At 43.0% G+C, this 18,008-nt stretch overlaps 2 protein-coding genes across 11 annotated transcripts in view; both read right to left on the minus strand.

The window, feature by feature from the left end:
- The window catches only part of CEP83 (centrosomal protein 83), a 34,591-nt gene extending 31,444 nt beyond the window's left edge, over positions 1–3,147 (minus strand). The window contains exons 1-2 of one of the 5 annotated variants that reach the window (XM_077339058.1): positions 2,981–3,147; positions 29–119 (exon numbers count right to left, since the gene is read on the minus strand). In XM_077339058.1, coding sequence (XP_077195173.1) covers positions 29–109 — 81 coding nt within the window. In that variant the 5' untranslated portion in view covers positions 110–119; positions 2,981–3,147. The other 4 variants (XM_077339054.1, XM_077339055.1, XM_077339056.1 and 1 more) reach the window with 4 other exon arrangements.
- A 4,551-nt stretch (positions 3,148–7,698) lies between these two features.
- Positions 7,699–18,008, minus strand: part of TMCC3 (transmembrane and coiled-coil domain family 3) — a 152,439-nt gene continuing 142,129 nt past the window's right edge. For 5 of the 6 annotated variants that reach the window (XM_077339070.1, XM_077339075.1, XM_077339071.1 and 2 more), the window contains 3 exons: positions 15,964–16,877; positions 15,078–15,213; positions 7,699–13,751 (listed from right to left, as the gene is read on the minus strand). In XM_077339070.1, coding sequence (XP_077195185.1) covers positions 13,449–13,751; positions 15,078–15,213; positions 15,964–16,877 — 1,353 coding nt within the window. In that variant the 3' untranslated portion in view covers positions 7,699–13,448. Of the gene's footprint in view, positions 13,752–15,077; positions 15,214–15,963; positions 16,878–17,504; positions 17,616–18,008 lie in introns of those variants that run through there. The other variant, XM_077339074.1, reaches the window with a different exon arrangement.

Consider the following 18,008-nt stretch of genomic DNA (forward strand, 5'->3'; position numbering starts at 1 on the left):
TGTTTATGGTCTAAACTAGAAGCATCACCTGGATAAGAGGCTTCTCAATTTGATGCATGCCCTCCATAAGCAGACAACTTTTAGAGTCAGATGCAGTAGAAATGGCCATCTCACTGAGCCTGTTATAACAAGCAAAGGTGTTAGAGAGGGCTTTTTATTGGCCCAAATGCTCTTCGTCTACTATATTAATGACCTGACAAATTGTCTCGTTCCTGGTGACTGTCACTCTCCCAAACTAGCTTGTCAGAGCATTCCAGCATTACTTTACAAGGAAGACCTCCTATTGTAAAGAACTCCAGTAGGTCTAAAAAGAGCCCTGGTAAGGCTAGCGGATTATTGCAGGGATGCTCTGACAATTAATACTGAAAAAACAAAGGTTATGGCTTTTCATCCAAGCCCAAAAAGATGAGCATGGTCTTTAGCTGGCAATAGAATAGGTGGGGCCTTTTATGTATCTTGGGGTAACCTCTCAGTCCTTTGGCTTGTCTGGAACACTGTAGGAATGTATCAAATCTGCATTCCTTACAATCCCTTCATTTTATTTAATTTGGGACAACTGAATTGTATAGTGGATTGTAATGTAATGACTAGTGGTATGTAATGTAATTTAGAAGATTAGGATCTAATTCTCTGGTTTTAGGACAGGAGACCTAACTCAGCATGGCCTCTCATTTGTGGGGGTGTCCCCATGCTTGGATGGAGATGGATGGGGCTAGGAGCAGGTCTCTGTTAATTACTAGGTTCTACAACTGGGAATACATCTGCAATTAATCACTAATCTGGACATTTTTATTCCCTCTACTATGTAGCCAATTTAGTGTAGTGGTTAAGAGCCATGGCTTCTAATCCAGAGAGCTGGGTTTGACTCCCCACTCCTCCACATACTAGATGACCTTGACCAAGTCAGTCCTGATAGAGCTGTTCTCACAGAGCTCTCTCAGCCCCACTTACCTCATAGGGTGCTAGTTGTGGGGAGAGATAGGGAAGTTGATTATAAGTTGTTTTGAGAGAACCAGTATATCAGGGCTCCCACAGCCTCACAGAGTCTGTTGTGAGGAGAGCAAAGGGAAGGTGACTATAAGGCGCTTTGAGACTCCTTCAGGGAGAGAAAAGTGGCATATAAGAACCAACTCTTCTTCCTTTGGGCAGTGAAAAGTGGGGTATAAAAACCAACTCTTCCTATTGGACTGGAGTTGAACCCAAACTAAGCTGGTTATTCTAGCAAGGCTCTTGAATCTGCTCAACATCTTTATTGAACTGAATATTTGTTGGCTGTTTTGCTGTTTACTAAGGGCCTCTTGTGGCGCAGAGTGGTAAGGCAGCCGTCTGAAAGCTTTGCCCACGAGGCTGGGAGTTTGATCCCAGCAGCCGGCTCAAGGTTGACTCAGCCTTCCATCCTTCCGAGGTCGGTAAAATGAGTACCCAGCTTGCTGCTGGGGGGTAAACGGTAATGACTGGGGAAGGCACTGGCAAACCACCCCGTATTGAGTCTGCCATGAAAACGCTAGAGGGCGTCACCCCAAGGGTCAGACATGACTCAGTGCTTGCACAGGGGATACCTTCACCTTTACCTTGCTGTTTACTGATTTGCTGCTAATTTACTCTCCCCTTACAAAAATAGTCTGGTGATTTCCATTTCATTGTTTTTAGAAGGGTGCATGCACATGAAAGCTCACACCTTGAATAAAACTTTGTTGGTCTTAAAGGGACCATTGGATCAACTTTGTTCAGCTACTTCAGGTCAACACCTGAATTTAGCCCAATCTTTTCACTGTTTGGATGGGAAACCACTAAGGAATACAAGAGACACAATGGCAAACCAAATGTCTCTTGCCTTGAAAACCATATGGGATCACTGTAAATTGGCAGCAATTCAACCATAAAAAGCCTAAAACATATTGAAATTACAAGTTAGATCATACTGCCATCTTGTGGTAAAACCTCCAAATGTTAAGCTTTATAACTTTGCATGAAATAGTTACAAAAACAGCCAACTGAAGTATTTTGCAACTGATCTACTTTAGCTAGCATACCTTAACATTAAGAGAGAAGGGAGTAGATCATTTCTTACATATGAATCCCTGTGACAGAGTTCCAGACAGGCACTGCACCCTGCTCTGTCTTTCAAAGCATGAAGGCACAGAAGGCATTACCTGTTATATCACCAGTTTTGGAGCACACACCTTATGGAAACTTGTTTGGGGAAAACAAAGGAAACTAGGTGTTATGCCAAAGGTCTTTGTGGATTTTAAACGTGCCGCTGTTAGTGATGGTGGGACTTTTATTTTCAGATTTTGACTATTTTTATTATTGGATTTATTCCCCACCACTCCCAGCAAGCCGGCTTGTGGAGGGTTACAACTACATCAAATATAAGGTTTCATATGCAAAATATCTCAAGAAATGTGTTTGCACACAAAAGCTTACGCGTTGAATAAACTCCACTGATCTTAAAGGTGCCACTGGACTCAAACTTTGTTCTGTTGCTTCAGACCGACACGGCTACCCACCTGAATCTATCTGCACTAGTCATATGACACGAGTACGCAACTGGCAGATAACACACATACAAACAGAACACAGAGAAAAGAGACATAAAGAGTGGCTTCTAAGTCACCCAAGATCAAGCGCGAAACTGCACCATCCCCGAGCAGAGCACACAACGCTAAGGCCTTGGGCGCCTCTCCTACATCCCTCCCGCCCGCCGTCGCCGTCGCCGCCGCTCTACGCGGTCTGCCAAGGGAGGCCGCTTCATGCGCCCCTGGACGACCACAGCGGAGGCCACGGTGACCGCTTTCGCTCTCAGACCAGAGTCAGGCGAAGGAGGCCAAACCTGAGACTCGGCAGGCAGGAACCCAGCGCGGCAGGAGAGTAAAGCCCAGGGGACCTTACATCGCAGGGGAAGCCCCGACCCTCAGCGGGACGGATGACAAGAGCCCGGGCCCTCGCAGACGCCGCCCGCCCGCCTGCCTCCCCTCACCTGGCCGCAACGGCACCAACTGTCGCGCGCTTCGTCCGTTTAAAAATGGCGCCTCCGCCCCGCTCGCCCCGCCTCTTCGAGCTCGCTTGAGCCCTCTCGGGACCCGTCCGCTTTCCAAGCCGTGGGTAGTAACCCACCGGAGAAGACTTTCGCCTGGCCCTGGAGCATCGCGGGAACGCGGAAGCTGGGGCGTCATCCTGCGGAGGGGGCGGCGCTTGTGCCGTTGCTCTGGGAAGGCAGCGCGTGGCAGAAGGGCGCCGTCCTGGATGCCTGTCCTTGGACGAAGTGGCCCTGCGGCGAAGGGGCAGAGGAGGGCAGCCTCGGTTGGTTGTATAGAGGTCGCAGGCGAGGATTCGAGGGATATCTCTGAGGCCGTTCTTTGGGGGCTGCCGTCCAGTGTCTACTCTTTAGGAGCCAATTCTTCGGCCGGACCTACTTCTAGGGTGCCCTCCAGGATTACTCTGCGTTTACGGTCGTTTCATTTCTTTACAATACATGGTTCACTTCGGCTAGTCGCAGGATTCTAGTCTAGGCGGTTTTACCCAAATTACAAACAGATCCAATGTTCTCTAAGATTCCCTCTGTTCAATGGGCCTTACTCAAAATGAAGTCTGTGTAGGTAAATTACCTGGTAGCTAAAAACCTCTGGCGCAGATGCGGAGATAATTGAAGACAGATCTGTCCTCATATTCTGCTGTTAAGCTTCCCCGGAACATCTGGGTTATTTCAGTTTCGGTCTGATCCAGGAGGGCCATTTTTGCAGTACGTACTAGCACTAGGAATTGTATTTTAACTTAAAATCATTTTCAGTTTTATTTTTTTTAAAGGCAATTTCGGTGTGAAGTGATATTTGGGTACCAATTGCAAGATCAAAGTTTAGAATCGAGGGTGGATTGGCACTTTACAATTGTTTAGATTATTTGAGCAGTTCTCTGATTTAAAGTTGTCAAGAAAAAAAGGAGATAGACATTTTTCAGCCTGCAGCAAAACTTTTGTTTTTGAATCTCATGAAAGAATACCTACCATTCATTAGTTTAATACTAGCTGGGATATAGATATGCAGTTAAAATTGTTATCCTTAGAGGGAGCTGTAAGCACAAATATAGAAAAGGTTAAGTATTCTTGATATAATGATTTTTTAAGCATGATAGTGTGAACAAAATGGCTATCCCCATTATAAATATATTGGAAACTAAACAACATATTTATTATTATTATTTATTTATTTATTTAGATTTATTTCCCGCCTCTCCCGACAGGCTCGATGCGGGTCACAACAACTAACCCCATTAAAATTCCCATTAAAACATCAGTCTACTAACATGATGGCTAAAAATCCCATCCCTCCCCCCAATTATCAAAGAGGTGAAGAGGAAAGGATAGGGGAGTAGCGTACACTCCAACTCCTAGGGCGGGAGCGATGTCCCTGATTCGCTGACCCCAGCCTCAACCATAGACCTGGTGGAAGAGCTCTGTTTTACAGGCCTGCGGAAAGCTGACAAATCCCGCAGAGCCCGCAGATCACCCGGGAGCTCATTCCACCAGGTAGGGGCCAGGACCGAAAAAGCCCTGGCCCTGGTTGAGGCTAGGCACGCTTCCTTCGGGCCGGGGGTGACCAACAGGTTCTCACCCGCAGAGCGTAAGGCCCTGCAGGGGGCATAGAGCGGTAGGCGGTCCCTCAGGTATGTGGGTCCCAACCCGCATATGGCCTTAAAGGTTAAAACCAAAACCTTGAACCGGATCCGGGCAGCAATTGGCAGCCAATGCAGCTGCCTCAGCACCGGCTGGATGTGGGCCCTCCAAGATGTTCCAGTGAGGACCCTGGCAGCTGCATTTTGCACCAGCTGTAGTTTCCTGGTCAGGGACAAGGATAGGCCTGCGTAGAGCAAGTTGCAGAAATCTATTCTGGAGGTGACTGTCGTATGGTCACTGTGGCCAAGTGGTCAGGGGACAGGTAGGGCGCTAGTAGCCGGCCCTGGCGAAGATAGAAAAATGCCTGGCCCGCTAGTCTCTTGACCTGAGCCTCCATAGTCAGGGAGGCATCAATGGTCACACCCAAATTCCTAGCTTGGGGCACGATGGTAAGTTGCACCGCTGCTAGGGTGGGTAGACACACTGCCTGTTCCCCCCCTTCCCCCCAGCCACAGGACCTTCGTCTTGGAGGGGTTGAGTTTCAGGGGACTCTGCTCAAACTATTCAGACACTGCTTCCAAACATCTGGCAAATGGTTCCGGTGGGGAGTTCGGGTGACTGTCCATTAAGAGATAGAGCTGGGTGTCATCAGCATACTGATGGCAACCCGGCCCAAATCTCCGTACCAGCTGGGCCAGAGGGCGCATAAAGATGTTAAACAATGTGGGGGAGAGGACCGCACCCTGAGGAATCCTGCAAGGGAGTCCGTAGGGATGCAAGAACTCTTCCCCCACAGCAACCCTCTGGGACCGGTTCTGGAGGAAGGAGCGTATCCAGCACAAGGCTGTGCCCCATATCCTTGTACCGGCCAGGCAATGGACCAACAGTTCGTGGTCCACGATGTCAAAGGCCTAAAAGGACCATAGGTCTAAAAGGACCAACACGGCTGACCTGCTTCTATCCAGCCGGCTTCTGTATAAGATGCCACACCATTTTCAGAACTAAGGCAGAATTTCTAGGCTGAAAACACATGCACACTTTGAACACCTAGAGATTTCCACACACACTTTACAAGCTATACTTTTCCAGGTTTGTGTCACCATATTGCCTTCCAGCTAGAATATGACTATACTCTCTGCACATACTTTGCCATGCAAGTAGTGTAGTTGGTGTACATATGAGTTTTAAAACAAAAAACCCAAAGTACTTGGGGGATCGTAATGTATTAGGAAATGGGGGAGGGGGGCACAAGTGCTGGCATGGAAAAAAGCAGGTTGTGTTCTTCAGCTTTCTCTCTGTGCCTTCTGCAGTCCCAATCCAAATCCGGGCCACACACACTTGCAAATTATGCCGTGAGCAAAAACTTCAAGCAAACCTCTGGTTGACAGGACCAGGTCAGAAATATGTAGGTCATATAAGAACGTAGTATGTGTACCACTCCTTGGGCCTACATTCAGTTCCTTTCCCCATAACTCTCAAATATTTGAACCTCAATCTCCAATAACATCTATCTATTGAAAGATCTAGCCACTTCCACTATATTTATGGTAACATGGGATAGGGGCCAAACTGGTGGGGCTACATGGGGTTGCTGAGGGTGGGTTGGGTTTTAGTATTGGGGAAATTTTAATATGTTTTATTCCTATGCTGTAAACTGCCATGAGCTCGCTGGCCAAGGAGCAATAGTCAACAATTTAAATAAAATGAATAAAGCTTTCCCCTGAACTGAACATTTCTCTGTGACTCCCTCCACTTCTTTTATCTCATCTTCAAATATTAATGTTAAGCTACAAAAAGGATAGAGTATCCTGGCAAAATAGGGACTACTGCATGTGAAGCAGCCACCTGATTATAAGAATAAAGGTAGGTTTAATTACTTTGTACTGTGGCTGTGTGCATACTTTTTCATAACTAAAGTCTTACAGCTCAGTGGGACTTGTTGTTTCTGTAAGGGTGTCCAATTTTGCTGGCAGTGCAAGAGCCTCACCTCTATTACAGTGTGAATGCTTCATTTTGGACAGTCAATACTATTATAAAACTAGTAATCAAGCCCGCTGTAGCTAAATGCAGCGGGCGCTAGGCACTTACTGTGGCGTCGGTGGTTCAGCGGTGGCTGGCTTGCTCGTCGGCGTTCTCTCGGTGTGTGCTGCGCTCTCTCGCCTCTGGCGAAGCACCCAGGCCAGCCAGCGCAGGTCCGGCTCCTCGGCCAGCAGCAGCAGGAGCTGGCAGAAAGCGGAGTTGCGCTGGGAGTCACGGCTGCGGCGTTCTCTCGTCGTCGGCGGGCCTTCATCCTTCAGTCGCGCTGGGAGTCGCGGCTGCGGCGTTCTCTCGTCGTCGTCGGGCTGGCACGGCGAGAGGCGCTTTGCTCCGCGCGACTGCTGGGGGCTCCCTGGGGCGGCGGCCTGACGCGGCGAGAGGCGCTTCACGCCTCTTGCCGCATCAGGCCGGGAGCAACTGCGAGCCGCGCTGCGCGCGGCTCACAGTTGCTGGGGCTGGGAATCGGAGGGACCAATCGGCAGGCGCGAAGCGCCTGCCGATTGGTCCCTCCGATTGTCTGTCGTGAGGAAGGGTCCAATCCGGACCCTTCCTCATCACGGACAAAGCCCACCTCAAGGCCCCTTAACGAATTATTTAGTCCGTGGCGCCACGGGCGGTTTAAAGATAAGCTGCCTTATGAACAGTAAGTCATGGCCTTGTGTCATATGTTAGACCAGCAGTCCCCAACCTTTTTGTGGTTGAGGACCGCCTCTGGGGTGGGGGAGAGCCAGCAGCCCAGGTGCCACGCATGGGCGGCAGATGCATGCAAACGTGCATGTACAGTTGCCGCACATGCACGTTTGCACCAGCAGGGGGTGTAAACGCGCATGCGTGGCAGCTCCGCACATGCGCGTTTGCATCTGCCGGCGTGCCAGCGGTCACGCCTGCCTCTCCCCCCCTCTTGCAGCGAGAAGCTACCCAGTCTTGGCAAGCTCGCTGCGGGGGGGAGAGGCAGGCGCGGCCACCGGCGGCCCAGTACCGGGCTGTAGACCAGGGATTGACGACCCCCGTATTAGATGACTCTTGGGACACATTAAATAAATACCAAAGAAATTTAAAAACTTTTATTTTTAAAAAGTGAAGAGCTCCTTGAGGCAATCATGATCACCCTATGAAATATACAGAACACAATAAAGAATGCTAATACACACATTATTTACACAGTGCCACACAAAATGACAGTGGTATGGTTACACAACTGTGTTACATACTCTGAGACAAATTTCCATTCAGTGTAGATAGACTGTTAGTAGACTTTTAAATAGACTCTTTTCCCCCACATTGGCATTATATTACAAAAACAAGGGAAAGACAATTCGGAGTACAACTTAATCCACCAAACCTATGCAATAAATAAAAAAAACTACAAGACAGCCAACCAACTCCCATGTGAACAGTATGTACAGTGTTTTCTAATTCATTCTGGGAATCAGGCTCTAAATTAGTATGGGGACTGATGTGCCAGAACAGATTCCCACATGTAATTCAGGAATTTGCATTGTTCTTCCTGAAATACATTAACTTGTTCTAATATAAAGTTAACTTAAATGTAAACAACACTCATTCTACTTTGCACAGCATCCTATAATCACATCTTATTTAACACCAAACATTGTCACAGTGCTGTAGATTACTCTTAGCATTAGCTTCCCTTTATAGAACAATGTAAATCCTGGGTTGGATCCAAAACTGACAGATGAGAAATGTTACTGGATTTCCCCCTCCTACTGTAGAGTCCCACATCATACCCTGTTCTCTTCTGGATGGGGAGGGGGGGAGGTAATTATTCAGGATTTCAGAGGGAGAAGAGCCATGGGAAAGTTTCCCATTCTGCAAATGAAGCTCCATTCAAGGTATTCTGAATCCAACCCACAGTATTTAGAATGTGTGCATGTTTTATGTTTTAGCTTACAAACACCAGTAGTGAAGCAGCAGAAACTAGTATAATGGAGAATATTGTACAAGAGAAAGCACCATTGAGTTCCATAACTAAGACAAAACACGTAAGGCAGTTATGTGCATGAAAATTCAAATTCAGCTACACCTCATGAAATAATTTTGCTGTGGAAAATTATGTCGGAATTTCAAGATAATTATTTTAACTCCATGCTAATTCACACATTACCTTATTTATACATAACAACATGTAGATGATCTACATTTTTGTAAGCAATAGACCTTCAATGTTGATTCCTCCATTAAGTTGCTTTCTGTTTTAATATGAGAACTTTGGCTTTTGTTTACTGTGAGACTTCCCCTCCCCTGCATGTTTCTAGAATACGTAGCATCATTTAGACATGGGCCAATTCTGTGCATCCCCAACAAATACTTTGCACCTGATATGACAATATACATTTATATTGATATGATTCTGATTGCCAACAACCAAGAATGTGTTTAGCATGCTACCCACATTCAACCATACTGACTTCCATTGTGAATTTTGCCTCTAATTATACTAACATTGGAAAAAGTGGTGAACGGAGAGCCTTTGAAGGGATAGTGAAGATTAATTTCTTCTAAGCATGGAAAAAACTAAAAACAATCATGTTTGGCAACTGTTGAGGTGACAACAAAATAATTTCAGTTACTTGTTAGTGCCAAACAAAGGTGGGGAAAAGGACAGATGATATCAATTAACTCTTAAAATTTCAAGTAAAGGAAGATAATTTTTAATAAACAATTTTATTTCATGGAAAGGGCAGGGAGTGAGTATAAGATAATTCTTATATAGCATTTGCAATCCATGGGATAGCTTCTGAAATTGTTTTCATGAATGTATGAAAGGAGAAATATCTTCCTGGAACATGTCATCTGGAACGTCAAGATCCTGAGAAGAACTATAGTTCATTTCAGCAGGTTTTGTGAAGGCTGCAGCACTAGCATAACCAAAATGAGTTATGGTTTGCAGCAGAAGTTCTTGGCAAAGTGCACTTTAATCCAGAAAAGATGGTATAAAGTTTTGTCTTGTTTCTGAACAAAGAGCTACCAACAGTTGAACGCCACATTTTATCATTTTTTTCTTTGAATACTTTAAATAAAATCTAGACCAGCCTGATAGACTACACTGGCAGAAAGTAAACAAGCCCCCATTGTCAGCAATGCATCTTATGCTAAGAAAGTTAGTAATGTTGCATGTGAGGGGGAAAGTTTCTTAACAAGTTACTGAGCTAAGGTCATAATCAGGAATTTTAAGAGAACTATCAGTACTTAAGGAAAATAGTTCTTACAATAGAAAATTGCCCTACGCAGACAGATAACCATGAAGCGGCTTTTGACAGAGGAGTTGGAAAAACTTAACAGTGGTAACTTTCAATGTTGTTTAGATTATTAAAGATGGAAAAGCATTCTTTTGACTGAAGGAAAAAACGAGATGTCCCCAAGCTGCGTCACAAGGTCTCCTTATCAAAACAAGGGAAATCCTCTGAAGGGAAGGGATGTGTACATTCTGGACTAAATCCAGGGAAACAAATGAGTACTTTTACATTGAACAGGCTTCACAGGAGATGGTGGAGGAGAACTGCACATTAATCTTCAGGTGACAGGCGTAATCCATTGCTATGAATAATAGTTGCTTATGAAGGGTACTTTGACAACAAAATGTATCAACGTCAGAACAAGTACTTAGGATTTAGATCACAATTAAAAAGACTTAAAGGATACAAGCTCCTATTGTAACCATTAGGAATAACCCAGAAAACTGCTAATTGTGACAAAAACTTTTTGAAACAAGAATCTAAACAGAGCAGAAAATGACTAAGGTTAAAAAAGTAGAAGATACAATTTAACATCAGACACTCAGTTTAGTTTCCTCTCTTTTAGATACTTTAAAACTACTTCCCATGCAAAGCATTCGGTTTATGAAAACTCAGGGAAGGGATAGTATAACCTTAATGGCAATTTAGTTTGCATGCCATGCTTGACAGTTATGGGGAAGTTCTACAGAGTTTCACAGGGCTGAACTAGCAGCTAAATGTAGGAGGTTTTAAAACAGAGTTCATAGATCCACTGTCCTCTGGATTACCCAAAAATAAACAGTTAACAATGCTTGACACTGTGGAGTTAGGGTGCTATCATTAAGTCCAGCTCTACTTTAAAAAAATTATATTGCACATACTGAGATATTAAACAGCTTTTAAAAGTGTAAACAGTACTCGTTTTCATATCATAAAGACGCACATCCTCATAATGTACTAATCCCCAAAGCATATCACCCTACTGGATTTGGGTCTTTCTCAGGAGGGCATTTGGGTGATTGCCAAGGTTGCCACTCTCCAGGGTTGCCAATATCTAACAGAATGAATATACTTTAAGTTAGAACAAATATGTCTACAAAGTGTCCTGGGAAAATAATTAACATTCCCTTTCCAGCTGCTGTCTTCCTCCATTTTCTCCCCAAGCCTCTCTCTCACCAGCCCTGGGAATTCCAAATATGTTAGGCCAAATATGTCTGGAAAAGCCACTTGAGGGAAGGGGAGAAACAGTAGGGGGAGAGGCAAGCATTCTCCCCACCACACTACTTCTGTGCTCCAAGCTGTCACATCCCCATACAGCTTAAAATGAAATATTCACACTGTTAAGCTTTTGTTAGCAACATTTACATGCAGTATTGAATTATACCTGAATTCCAGGCTGGTATCAACATACCCTGAGGTGGGGGAGCTGTCAGAGCACAGGGCTTCTGGTGGTGCACACTAAGGGGTCCCCACCACTACCACCACCATCCTGTACACTGATGTCCCCACCACCACCTTCCTGTGTACCTTCCCTCATCAGTTTGTATGTGTGCCCTCTGCCACCAGAACTCCCAGCTGCAAGCAGTGAGGGTAGCTGACAGTACAAGTGGTGGGAATGTGCAGAGGCAGGTGAGGGAGATATGGGAGGAAGGGAGGTCTGACTAGAGGGTTGATGGTGAGCAAAGAGGGCATTGGACAATTTCTGTCTATGGCTCCCAAAACCTAGTCCTGCCTGAAGTTGCTGGGTAGTTGTGATACTTGGATTACCAAGTGTACTTTACCTGAGAATGGAGGTTGCAAACCATCAAGAACTCCTACTGGATGGTATCTATGATGCTGCTGCCAGGAGTATCACTAATTTAGCTGTGTTGTTTTGCAAATCAACCTCAAAACCAAAGTTCTCATTTTTTTCCTGTACATTCCTCTGCTCTGATACCCAAAAACAGATTTCCCACAATTTTAAAAAAGTATTTTTTTCTTCAGTTGTTCCTGGCAATGAAGCTTTTCTTCACCAAAAATTGTTTATGCAAACTTCACTGAAATAAATGGGAAATGTGCAACAGGATAGCAGTATGTTGGCTGAATTTAAGGAAAGATTTAAGGAAATTAACACACACAAATGGTGTTAGAATTGTTCTCCAACCACCATTAAGAATTAAATAAATAAAATCTCTTTGATCTTTAAAGAAAACTTACATTCCAACAAAAATGCTAATATATTTCAGCTTATTACCCCTAATCAGATTTATTCACTATCTCATACAAGTAGATTTTTTATATGAAGTTTTATTTTAATGCAAACTTCACAGTGATAGCGGTGTTATTGTAGGCTGAAACACATTGGTTTGAGAATACCACCCTGATATAGCCAGAGGTTGGTAGGAGAGTAGCAGTCAGCATCCGAGAAATACTGACAGATAAATTGGTTGATTGTTAGAAGGGAGAGAACACTGAACTAGGAAGCATAAAAGGCATTAAGCTTAAAACATACCAGCAAAAGGGTTGGAATTTTTTTATTGGTTGTGCTATCTTGCTCATTTTGTTCCTTCTGCATGTGTGCCAATTGCCCATACTTGAGCCCTTGTCAGGCATTACATCTGTGTGTGAGGCAAGAGTGCACTACACACAATGCTCCTGACAAGGGCGATGGCCATTTTGTCTAAAAGGAGCAATGTATATATTTTCAGCCTTGGTATACGCATACCGGAACCCAGAACAGGATTCTGATATGCAAGTTCCAAAGTTGTATGTATATTGTGTCTTTCATACAAAATTATGTCTACTGGGAAGATCATAGGTAGGACATTTTCTCTGTACACAAAGTCAAACACAACACTTGAAAGGGGCTTTGGTCATATGGATACTGGCCACTTAATACCCAACCCCACAGGACTACCATTTCTCCTATTCTTCATTTCTGTCAAAATGGCATCCCTTTTAGGTTTCAGAGATTTCCCCAAAAGGCATAGAAACTTCTTTGTGATCATTCAACACACCGGTCAGCCATTTATATATTTTAAGTTCATTTTTTTTTATCCAAAGAGAATATTATCTAAATTGTAAGGCATAAACTCTCTAGAAACAGTTAAGCGAGAATGATTCTCGAACCAGCATCAACAATGTGCCAAACTCCATCAAAGATTCTGCTTATTAGATGCTTGTCATTGGGCATCACAGGAAACATAAGCTTGTCTTTCACAAGGTGTTTTCAACTCACTTTATAATCTGCATATGTTTCATAAAGGGGAGAAAAACTGGTTATTTAAGAGGTGAAATTATATAGATTACCACATCTAAACTCTTTCAGCAAGAATTGTTGTTACTTAGGTTCTTCTACACTCCTCCTGGAACAGTCAATTGGATTAAGGCAAAAAGATTTACACAGGTAACCAATTTATAACAGATTGAGCTCATTCCATGCAGGCAGAGTGATCTTACATATTTATATCCAAAAGGGAACTTCTTCATCCAGTCAGCACAGTTACACTGCAAAATTAAAGATTTGGCAGTTCATTTAGAAGTAATTTTTATATTAAAAATAGAAAGGCTCTGGAATAGTAGATTCATCTTGGTATGATCATCTTTTCTATGGCACAGATAATGTGATCCCAGTTTTTGCATAAAATTGCAAGAACAGTTACTGCAAAAAAGGTGCAGAGAATATGGAAACGGCTCCTCATCATTGGAGCAATGAACTTTGCTATGGTGGAAACACACACTAGGATGACAGTCATAAAGGCCAAGACGACGTTTATACATTTCCCAAGCAGCACTTTGGCATTAACAGTTTCTGACTGCAGGGCTTGCTGTTCTTGTTGATGGAGCTCCAGTTTCGAAACACGTGTCTGGCAAGATTCCAAGGCTTCCTATTTACATGAGAAGGGAAGGGAATAAAGAGCAGGATCAAGAACTACCACGTTTATACACAAAGCATTTTTACATAAAAAATCAGTCTCCCATGCTAGTACGTATTTTTAAAATTAATTACAGTATTCAGATAAACTATATTCAAAATCTAGCAGAAATCATTGTAATCCTCCTAGAAAGAGAAAAATGAACAAGATCCAATGTTTATGATTTGTATCATGACCTTAGTTACTAACTGATGAAAACCTGATCCTGTATAGCACTTCTGATTCCGGAGGGACAGACCAGAACCAATGGGATGAAATTAATTCAAAAGAAATTCTGTCTAAACATCAGGAAGAAATTCCTAACAGAGTGGTTTCTCAGTGGAACAGGCTTCCTCTGGAGGTGGTGGGTTCTCCATCTTTGGAAAATTTTAAACAGAGGCTAGATAGTCATCTGACAGTGAGGCTGATTCTGTGAAGGCTCAAGGGGATGGCAGATGACACTGGATGATTGATAGGGTTGTGAGTGTCCTGAATAGTGCAGGGGGTTGGACTATATGACCCATGAGATCTCTTCCAACTCTATGATTCCTTATGCAGCCATATGAGAAAGATTATATATTTTCCATGAAGAAGAGGGCCAGTTCTGGTATTTACATTACAGGAGCAGCATGATGGGCCCTCCTTGAGTCTATCCATCCCAAGCCACCACTATATATTCCGTGTCATGTAAGGAGATCATAGTATGACTAAGAGTGCTTGCACTTGAAAGCTCACGCCCTGAATAAATCATTGTTGGTCTTAAAGGTGCTACTGGACTCTGATTTTATTGTGCTACTTCAGACCAACACAGCTACCCATTTGAAGCCACGACTGTTAGGCTAGAAATGACGGTGCAAGCTTTGGATGTAGGACATTCTCTACAGATAGATACAATATATATATATATTTTGGTCCTCCTGGAGAAATTCAAGAGAATAGGAAACGTGAGGCTTTTGGCTTTCTTTTCATACCTTCACCCCCTCCAATTTAATGTAATTTAATCAGGGTTTTCTATGCCACTTTTCTGTCCAAAAGGACCCCAAAGCAGTTCAGAAATACTGCCAATACACATAAACCAATTTAAGCCATACCATCTAAAAGGGGAAAACCCCAAACAAATCCTGGGTGGTTCCCGATTCACTGGGCTGCCAAACGTAGGTCCCCAGGGCAAAAGCTGCTCTCCAATGAAAACCCAGTTCTATCAGCTCCCAGGTCTAATGCTCTGCTCCTTGGCTACAGCTAATTACTAGTCTTTTGAGACCCAGAGGGATCAATTATTTAAATTTAAAAACTTGATACCTGGACGTCTCGTGACCGCTCGTAGGCCTGATATGCTACCTTTTCTTCAATACTAGCTAGTTCTTGTTTCAAGTTGGCTGTTTCATGCTGATGAAGGTCCGTTAGGTCATTCAGTTGGTCTTCTAATCGTTCATACCTTCAATAACAATTAAAAATAGCTTCTTTGTGAGATCATATTAAAATGTATATACTCCAGATGGATTCCAGTTTATTTCCTGAACTGCACTCTTGGAACACATAATCCTATGGGCTGCCTCACCCAGGAACACAGAATTTGGCATATCTGCCACTATTAATACAGGGAGATAGGGAGCTCTATCCAATTGCTCTTGAACAGGCAAGCAAAAATGTATATTTGTTACCTAAACATTGTTAGCATGTTATGGGTACAAGTAATAATCTATTCCTGTGAACATGTTTTTTTAAAAGGAAAGATGTGAAACAGCTCCAAGTGTTTTGAGTTTAGGCAGAAGCTCGCTGTCCACTGGGAGTCACTTCTGAACAATTTTTTTTCCCAAGAGCCTAAATCACACTAGTATAGCACATCACACACTGCAATTAGAGGACTACACAATAAGATTTACTATATCAACCTACATAAAATGGTGCATCATGAACTTGTCACTAGTGTTGATCATTTTCCTTTGCTGTCCTTTCCTGACTATTCCTTGCTTCTCTGATTACACATGGGATCAATTAAGCCTTTGTTGTTTATGCACAGAAAAACCTGACATGGGACCTGTAAATTTAGGCTGGTCATTAATAAAGGGATGAGATCAAGCACTCTTCAGCTTATCCTTTCTTTTTTGCTATTCATGTTGCCCACGTTACCATCTATCTCATTTACCTGTCCAAAGTAACTTCAGCCAAAAAGAAAAGTACATACCTGTATCTTTCTTCCTGCAGTGTTTGAGAAATAAAGCCGTAGTCCCTTTTGAACTGCACTTTTAAATTCTCTATATCCTCTGCCAACTGGGCTTGTGCTTCCTTTATTTCTCGCAGATCTTCTAAGATCATGGAAAGCTTTCCGTGGCTGACTAGAGCATTTGTCCCACCATGTCCAAAAGACTGATTTCCATTACTATCTGCAGAGCCAGATGTTCCACTTGAGCATTCATCATCACTTGCATATTTTGGCTTGGCCACAATGGTGGCACTACCACCGTAGGCTCTAGAACTAGTTTCAGGCCTGAAGTCATCCAAGCTGCTTTTCAGGTGAGCAATATTGTCAGCACTACCAAACTTATTCCGGATCAAGTTTGCAAATTCTCTCGATTTGCTGAATACAAATACTGGGGGTGTTAAGGAGACACCTGGAACACCTGTCTTGTTCTCATTGCTCTGGCCTGTAGTACGAGATTTTCCATGAGTATCCTTTAAAGAGTGGTGAATTTCCTTTAGACTGTCTTTGGAAGTGTCCTTGGTACTTTTGGAGGAACCGTTTTGTTCAATGTCCTTGAGCTTTCTGTGATATTGTTCCAATTTCTTTTGCAGCTGGGCAATGGAGTGCGCAGACTTTTGGTTCTTCTTTTCAAAGACTTGTTTAATTCGCCCAGCTTGCTGCTTGTCTGCGCTATTCACCAGTTTTAAATACTCTGCCACATTTCCATCCCGAGCTGTCTGTTCTATTTTGATCTGCTCCGTAACTTTCAGAATCTTTTGTTTCAAGCTGTCTGCACTGAGTTTTACTTTTTGGAATTCAAACACACCATCAGGTACCTCAAAGTTGAGGTTGGTGTCTGAACCCCCACGCCGAATGTTAAGAGGCAAGCTGAGAGTATTCATGTCATGTTTTTCCACCTATAAAGAAGATTGAAATAAAAAATGGGTGAAAGGTTTTTCTTACACACAAAGTTGATTTCCATGAACTGATTCATAATAATTCTAAGCAGAATTTAATTTATGCCATACAACTCAGAACTACTTGCATTCATTTAAAGTATATCTTAATTTACACAAAATGACATTACAGATTTGCTGAACAAACTTATGATAGTCTAATTTTCCTAATAAAGCTGCAGTGATTTTAGTATCTAACTACTTCTAACTATCAGGTATAGCACAAATTGTAATTGTTTTTCGAGACCTGGTGCAACATTTGTCCTGCTTTCTTTACCTTGCATTCTCCATCTCAGCTTCATCATATTCAGAACTGTACCACAACACCATTTTCAACACCAAACCATTGTGCTAAATCTTAATCCTATTCTTTGGCTACCTACTACTGGCTTACACCCCCCTCCCCAACACATTCTGGCTTTCTACTTCCTTCAGAATTCTCCGTGTTCCAGCTAATTCTTATAAAACTACATTTTAAGGAAATTTCTCTTCAGTTGATTTGACTGTTTGCAGAAATTGGTCACTAGCAATATTCTATAAAAATTTCCCAGTTCCTGAGCTAATCATAGATGATCTTAGGATGCATACCTGCTTGTTTAAACAAGAGTAACTTTTTTCACTCTTGTGGGGTTAAGTTCAACATCCCTCTACTAATGTCTCCAATAGACCTACTTTTCACGATCTCCACCACTGGTTGATTCTGGTCTCTTGCTGCCTCTACCCAAGCTTCAGGAAGTCTGTCTACATTTTACCCATACATCTTACTGCATTTTACATTTAAGCAAAACTTATTGTTAAAAATAGACTTTTAAAAATACTGCAAAACTACTCTGCAGGGGAAAGAGGAGTTTCATGGCCATAATCAAAAGTCAGTTACTACAGTTACTACTACAAAATAGAGAAGTCTGCTTTTCACATGCATTTCCCCAGCAATTCTTCTTTTAATGAGGATAGGCAATAAAACTGTTACCAGCGGAGCTGCAAAACCTTCTGGCAATCATATGTTGGCAAAAAAAGCAAAGCCTCCCATTTTCAAAATCACAGAATATATACAAATGTTTCCAGACTTGATACAAGTATGATTATATGTTA

The sequence above is a fragment of the Paroedura picta genome, chromosome 5 (genome assembly GCF_049243985.1).
Source record: "Paroedura picta isolate Pp20150507F chromosome 5, Ppicta_v3.0, whole genome shotgun sequence".
Lineage (NCBI taxonomy): Eukaryota > Metazoa > Chordata > Lepidosauria > Squamata > Gekkonidae > Paroedura > Paroedura picta.